The sequence below is a fragment of the Patiria miniata genome, unplaced genomic scaffold (genome assembly GCF_015706575.1).
Source record: "Patiria miniata isolate m_02_andy unplaced genomic scaffold, ASM1570657v1 HiC_scaffold_23, whole genome shotgun sequence".
Lineage (NCBI taxonomy): Eukaryota > Metazoa > Echinodermata > Asteroidea > Valvatida > Asterinidae > Patiria > Patiria miniata.
The window spans coordinates 4,938,149-4,945,727 of record NW_024037062.1 but is presented as its reverse complement, the minus strand read 5'-3'; the positions used below and the strand labels follow the sequence as shown (position 1 = coordinate 4,945,727).

At 37.6% G+C, this 7,579-nt stretch overlaps 1 protein-coding gene across 1 annotated transcript in view; it reads right to left on the bottom strand.

Moving 5' to 3' along the window:
• Nucleotides 1-4,233: 4,233 nt before the first annotated feature.
• The window catches only part of LOC119731154 (low-density lipoprotein receptor-related protein 4-like), a 50,016-nt gene continuing 46,670 nt past the window's right edge, over nt 4,234-7,579 (bottom strand). Inside the window, exon 16 of the mRNA XM_038204201.1 lies at nt 4,234-5,233. Coding sequence (XP_038060129.1) covers nt 4,778-5,233 — 456 coding nt within the window. The 3' untranslated portion in view covers nt 4,234-4,777. The remainder of the gene's footprint in view (nt 5,234-7,579) is intronic.

The window sequence follows — 7,579 nt, the reverse complement described above, 5'->3', positions numbered from 1 at the left end:
CGAAAATTTTTTTGATTCTCGATGCTCTGTGGTGCGATCCGAGTACTCATTGCATGCCTTTATTGCGTCACATAGAATAAAAAATTGGTTTCGGGGTTTTTTTGGGGGGGGGGCCATGGCCCCCTTTGGCCCCCCCCCCCCAGGATCCGCCCTTGCAAGCAAGTTCAATGAGTCTGCGTGTTCAAGATTTAGAATTGAAAGGCAACCCAATATAGTAACCGAATAAACGTTCAACATTTTGTGTTTGTAGGTTGAAAGTTAAATTACAAAGTTAAGTGTTTCTTAAAGTTGAGGAATTTTGGTGTCTATATAATGATTGATCCGTGGTCTAATCAAAGGCAACAAACACCTACATTTGCATGATCAAATGTTTGACTATGCCGTTCATGTACTCAGACATCTCCTCTAAATGCTTGTCTATTATGATTTCATTTAAAAAGGTAGTTAAACGTAAACATGGCTGGCTTGGCTGCGCATCGTTGAGTACGACATCCAACAGCCGCTGTGACAGTTGTACGTACGTTCTGTATACACAGTCCATTACTGACTCGACGGCTGTTGCATGTCCTAATCACTGCTTATGCGACGTCACTTATCTGCTCCTGGTATCCAGGTCCACCGCCAGGTAACCATAAGACTAGCCAATTCGAATTCCCCAAAGTGCAACCTTTCCAAAAATACCCACTAAGCACTTGGTCATTCCCAAAAAATAAATGACCCTGGCTCTTGGACTAATTGTGAGTGGACAAATAAGTCTTGTGCAGTCTTGGTATACATTTACACCAAATTGTGAATGTTTATTATACATTTCAGGATAACTTGGATGCTAACATTATTATTCACCAGTTAATATAATTATAATAACTAATAGCGCATACATGAATTCATCAATATACATACAGGAATGGTATACAGCCTTAACTGCCTCAAACCTGAAGAAGAAGAAAAAATCACTTGTCTTTTATTTGCCCATCCCCCACAAACAAAGTATCCTATAGTAGATGTAAAAATAATAATGACAACTGATGCAGTGACATAAAGTTTTACTGAAGGAAAAAAAGTTGTAAGTATTGTGTAAAAATAATTAAGCCAAAATATCAGAAAGTTATTCAGGTAAATGATGGATATTGGTTTCACTCCATTTTTTATTGAAGATAAAATTAGAAAATGCCAGGACAAACTGCATGTAGTACACCCGAGTTCAAGCTGTCGTGGCCCGGTGTCAAATTCCTTCACTAATTTAGAGAAAAAATTGAATGAGCACATCCAATCAATCATTTGGTTGGAAATTGTCCAATGTTTGACCATAAATTCACATTCGCCTGGTCTTTTCCGTGTCCCCCAAAGACAACTTTGACTGTCCATTGCCTTTCGTTTTAAATATTACTTTTTATGAAAACTACACACATCTGTCCTTTCCTTTAAAGAAAATGACAACTTGAAAAACAGCCATTGTACTGGCACGAAATGATGAGTCACATTTAGTTTCAAGGAAACTGGAAGACATTACATACCAAATTTAGTTAAGAACTTTTACAGGGCTTTTAATTAATCCAAACCACCACGGGCGGGGGTTCAAACTAACTCGATCCGAGTCAACTCGGTCCCACCATCAGACAGTCCAATAATTTGTTAGTCTTGGCACTCTTGGGTCAAAACATTGTTATTGTTATAACCTCTTTGTTAAAAAAATCTTCATATTAGTTCAATACTGGTACTTTGTTTACCCCTATAATGCTTGCTTTTAAACCTTTGTGAACAATTTCAGTGTCATGAAATTCAAGAAAGTCCGAAATTCACATACGATCCCGAAATTGGGCACAAAATCTGCCGACCTTAACATTTAATAATTATTTCTTTAATCTCCGGCTCCATCTCTTTTAAAGTTGACAAATTCTGATAAACCATTGTCATCTCCACTCACATAACCAGCTACAAGTTTGTCAGAAAACTATTTTCTTATTTTTGGGCACAAAAATATCGGAAAATCATGCCAAATATCAAAATTCTCTGTTAGCTTTGTACGGTTAGGTACATAAACTCAAGATTTATGAACGGGAATGTTTAGAGCTTAACAAAATTTCACTTGCTGTTGGAAATGTTTTTGCTTTAACAAGGCACTAGGGCCGGGCTGAAACTAAAGTGCGCCATGTTAAGGGCCGCGCCAGCCTTTATCAGGGTACACCATCTTGAAAATCAAAGCAAAGTTACAGCAGATAAACACTCCTATAAATGGATGGATAGCTCAAATTCCCCAAAACATCCATCTACATTATAGGTAGGTCACGCCTCATTGTATTTTGAAGAAGGATCTTATAAATTAAAAGCCCAAAACCAGTGGCTTGACTGAAGTTTCCGGCGGCGGGTTTAATAGGCGTATCGCTGCGGTGGGATATCACATATCTACAACAACTCATTGGATCGTCAGCCGGAGGGACCGAGTCGACTTTGGACCGAGTTGACTAGGACCAAGTTGGTTTAGGACCGAGTTGACCTGCACCCAGGGGGCAATGCTTATGTCATGCTCAGATAGGCGTGACTTGCCTTTCTTGCATTGGTTGCTACTGAAGTGCTTCTGAAGTTGTTTATGTTTGGCAGGTGGGCACAAGCCTACAATGATGCGCATGTACTTTTTGGTCTTTTGCCGCCCATTAGGTAGAAGCGACAATATATTAAATGTGTAAATGGCCCCAGCTCTGGCATTTATAAATACACCTTATACCAACCACAATAGCTCAGGAGTACAACATACATGTACATGTACATTTACATTGGTGAATTATTTTGTATGAATTAAAAAAAAAAATCCCCCAAAACACATCCAAAAAAGCCACAAAAATTCCTACTATTGAAATATTCTTGGGCAAATAAAAGTAAACAATATTTATCTTTTTATGCACTGCCACTTCTCAAAAACAGCATTCCTCTTTGCAACTTAATGCTAATTCAATGTGCCCATTTTGTTTTACCGAGTAACATTGAGGTTGGGTCGCCATTCTGTCTTGTGTCTCAAGTCACATGAGGTAGCATTCAAAAACTATATGGATTATTGTCTTTTTTTAATACACTAATGAAATGACTTTGTGGCTGAAAAAAAATCAGCCACCGTTTTTAAATACAATAATGTACTCCCAATGCACCCACATTAAAAAATATATGACCTGTTGGAACATTTCATGCTTTTTTTACATGATTATTTTCTTGCAGCATATAAAATGAAAAACTCAGCATTTGTCCAGGAACCATTTCTTACTGTTACTTGTCACTTTGATTTCCAATCTTTTTTTATATATATATTATGTAAATGATTATACTCACTATTTTCTACATTAAAATGCAGCACCAACAAATTTTGTTCTTTTACAGTCATTACTTCATCTAATTTGTTTTTTTAATTTTACTTAAGTGGCATGTTGGTTTCTTTTGGAACAGTTCATTGACAAAATGTGGAGAATTATACTCATAATTACATTGACATAATGTTGAGAATCATACCCAATTCATTAATCTTATTTTGAACAATTCAAATTAAATCATGTGACTTGTTTTTTTCCCATAACGTCATATTTTACATATGTCAAAATAATGTTTCAATGACAGTTTAAATCCAGGTTTTTGACAGGATAATGGTAAAAATGTCAATGTCATTAGCAAAAGGTTCATGCACCTACATGTGACAGAGCAGTAGTTTGAAGACATTGAGCACTGGGTTTAAAGGGAATATACAACATTTGCAAACATCGAAAAATAAAACTACCAAGTTTTTGCGAAATACCTTAATAGGACGTTGGTAAATGACAGTCTAAAGCATCCTGTAAAATTATGGCACCTGGTATACTGTCATTTTCAAGAAAAGTGGTATTTTTGTATCAATTTCCAACGCTGATCGGCCGATCAGCGTTGGAAACAACTGGCTTTTTTTCAAATACTGGCCCCAATTGACTATTGCACTTGTTTGCAATCGATTACAAACCTATGAACGGGTACGAGCCAGCTAGACTGGTTCCCTGACCTTACAATTCCCCAATGTATGTAAACTGCTCTGTTTCTTCTTATATGGAGTCAGGGAACCAGACTACAGGTAAATGATCGTTTTTCTTGGTTTTTATAGCATTTTCGAACCCAAAACCTCCAAAAAGTCAGTGTAACTATATTTGCTTTATATTTCCAATCCCCCAATTCCATCCATTTCTGAAAATTACAGCAAAAGCAAATGATGTATATTCCCTTTAAGCGAAAGATTGAAACTGTGATTATGCTAGCTTTTTCAGGCACAACAGTGACAGAACTATAATGCTGGATATTCCTTGCACACAACTTTACTAGATTCTTCAAAATGTTATTCTCCTTTCCAATAAACTTCCAAAGACAAATTAAAGCAAAACTACTTGGCTAGCATCATAACATAAATATATGTTCTTATTTAAAGAAAATGGTCCCATATCAAACACCATTATAACATGTATATGAACATTTCTCAACAAAGGCACTTTTTAGAACACTGGATTACAGAATAACTCGGGCAAACCTGGTTATTAACATCATTCTACCAGATATTTACCAGTTACTATACAACACGCAGAAAGTCAAATATCTCATATAAAAATAAATTTGTCAGCTACCTTGAATGCTAGGAACATCAAAACCTGTCAAACTGTTGTTATTCAGTCCCTCTAGTGACACTTTTCATAGGTCTGATCATTCTTATCAACTAGCATTTTCCCTTTTTTAATACATGTAAGTTATCTGGCTGCTTGATGCCCAACTGTCCTTTTACTCACTTGGAATTCTTAGGAATAAGTTTGGGTGTGTTCATATAAAAGTTGTCTGGCCACGCCCGCCTCGTTCCCACCACTCTGTCATACTCGTCAGTGTTGGGCGCGGTTAGGGTTAGGACAGTGGGAATGGCTTTGGAGTCACCATCAATGTCCACAAAGTCCTGGCCCATCTGTAGCTGCTCCTGTTCTATGGACAGCTTGCGATGCAGCAAGGCATGGGCTGCCACGCCTCCAGCCAACTTGAAGGTGGGCTTGGGCATGATAACTGGAGCCCCTTTCCTTGGGGTCTGATAACCGGAAGTCCCCACTCGTCGCAGAGTGGGAATGTGGGCAGGCTCCATGTAGCGCTCAGTCTCTGCAGGGTAGGTGGGAGCTTTCCTCTTACAGGACTGATAGAGTGGGAGGGTTGCACTGGCTGAGGGAATGGTTAGCCTCTCTGACGAGGATATCAACTTCTGCAATGAATAAAATATAGAACAAAGAATGGAAAGCTTGTTAGTTGTGTGGTTCTGAGAAGATCCAGTTGTTTTAACTCAACGTTTCAAACAGTGTGCTCTGTTTGTCATCAGGAGACTGCCGGAATAAAATATAGAAATGAATATTCTGCAAACTTCATGAGCTGACCTCGGGTTTCAATTCAGATGGAGCTGCTAAGTAGAAAACATTGCTCAAATTTACGTCAAGAAAAAATTGAGAACTTGTTACAAAAAATGAACTTTCCACAATGAACAACCTTCAAACAGTGAACACATGACATTTGGGTCAGATTTTGCTGAGAGAAACCTTTGGTTTTATGTTGAATTCACTAAATTTCTTGCCTTGTTAACATTTGTTTTAGGATACATTTACCCCCCCCCAAAAAAAAAATGGAAAAAATATATATGCCTATTCAGCTCAATAGGCACTAAAAGTCTATAAAAAAAACGGAAGAAATAATTTTTAAACTTCTGAAAAGTATCCCAGAACAAAGACCGTAACAGCTAGGCTCAATTATGCTGTAGAATTTTTTGTGCCCCCCCCCCCCAATTTTTTTTTGGGGGGGGGTAAATGTACATGTACCACAATTTTATGTAAATGTGGATATTTAAATTAAGTCTAAAAGGTTTTTAAATACATCTAAACAGGCCTACACATGGAATGTCACCACCCATTGACTCGTGAATTTCAGTGAAATCAAGTTGCAAAAAATAAAAGAAGATTTGCACGGAACAAGAGGGAAAGAAAGTACAATGTACCACATTTCAGGCCATGGCTGGAAAAGTTTTGGACCATTTCCTCCAAGACGGTAACATTTCCATGACACCCTCCAGCAGCCATATAATACAGAGGATGCTGGTTGATGGGCCTTCTTCACATGACTGAGTGTCACTATAAATGAGTTGGTTAGTTTTCAGCATGATGCATGATGCCACAGTTTCCAAAATTAGATTTTTGAAACGTGGAATTTGTTCCCTTCAAACTGTTATTGCTGCATCAGGCGGATTGTTTTGAAACTAATTTCTAGGATTGCTGGGCAAATATTATCAGATTATGTTGTTACTTTATCCACATGTTCACATTTTCCTGTTTCTGGAGTGTGGCAAACAAACGCCAGTTGTGGGGCTTATGCAAAAGTCAAATTAACTCGGTCCAAATTTTCATTGCAATAGAAATCATCCTGATGTCTTTCACGTATATTCATGAAGAAATTAGTTATAGCAGAATTAACATGCATTGGAAATCGTGGAACATATTGCAATCAAGATAAGCCTTTAGAAGGTAAAAATGCAGCATATTTGCAGTTCATCTGAGATATGGTACCTATATAAGTACAGAAAAAACACACTCATAATTTCCCATCACATTATTCTTGTTTTCCAAGAGTCTTCAGCATTGGTACCATCAGTGCTTTCCACTACATGTTTGTTTTTACTTTCCCTTGCAATGTTTATTGTATTTGTCCTATTTATTTTAAGATTAAAGTGACAAAGAGTGAAGTCACAGGAAGCAACCAATTCCAAGCCTGAAAGGCCCAGAGCCGGAAAGGGGAACACACCCTGTCCACCCCCCCCCCCCCTTTTCAGTCTCTTTAGGTAACACCTACATGTAGTCCAAGGATACAAGTCCCATCAGCTCAATTTGTGTATCAGTGTAAAGCAGGTTTCACTATAATTGAAGCTAGCATTGTGCACTGTGCATTGTATTCTCACCTTGACATTCAACATGTTTGTTTCAGATTTGCAAGTCAACACCATATGATCCCTAATTAGCCAATCCGAGTTTATCCCATGCTGAAAAATATTCCCAACAAAAATTATTAAATTCAGGTCAAAGTGATTCACACTTCCTACATACAACCAAAGGAAAGATAAGGTCACACAATTTTAAGTTTCTCCACTTTCTCCTTTCAAAGGTTTTTTTTCCACTTAGTAATATTGTTCCTTTTCTTCTGGTAGGCTATTTTGATTTCCAGCTCCATTCTTAATTTAACTTTAATTGGACTTCTGCTGCAATGCAAAAATCAAGCCATGCTGAATTACGATTTTATGTTTTAAGTATCATTTCTGTTATGACTTAAGTATGCTTTTCCTAATTTCTGAGTTGTCCTTTTTCATTGTACATTTGCCTGTCTCGATTTCAATTTGTTATACTGTCTGATCCTATTTCAAAATCCAATGTTAATAAGGGAATAAATGTGTGCTCCGGAGGTTTTTATCACTCGTTAAATACCGCTTAGAGTCTGGGTGCTGATAATTACCCGAGCCGGAGGCGAGGGTAATTATCAGCACCCAGACTCTAAGCGGTACTAAACAGAGTGATAT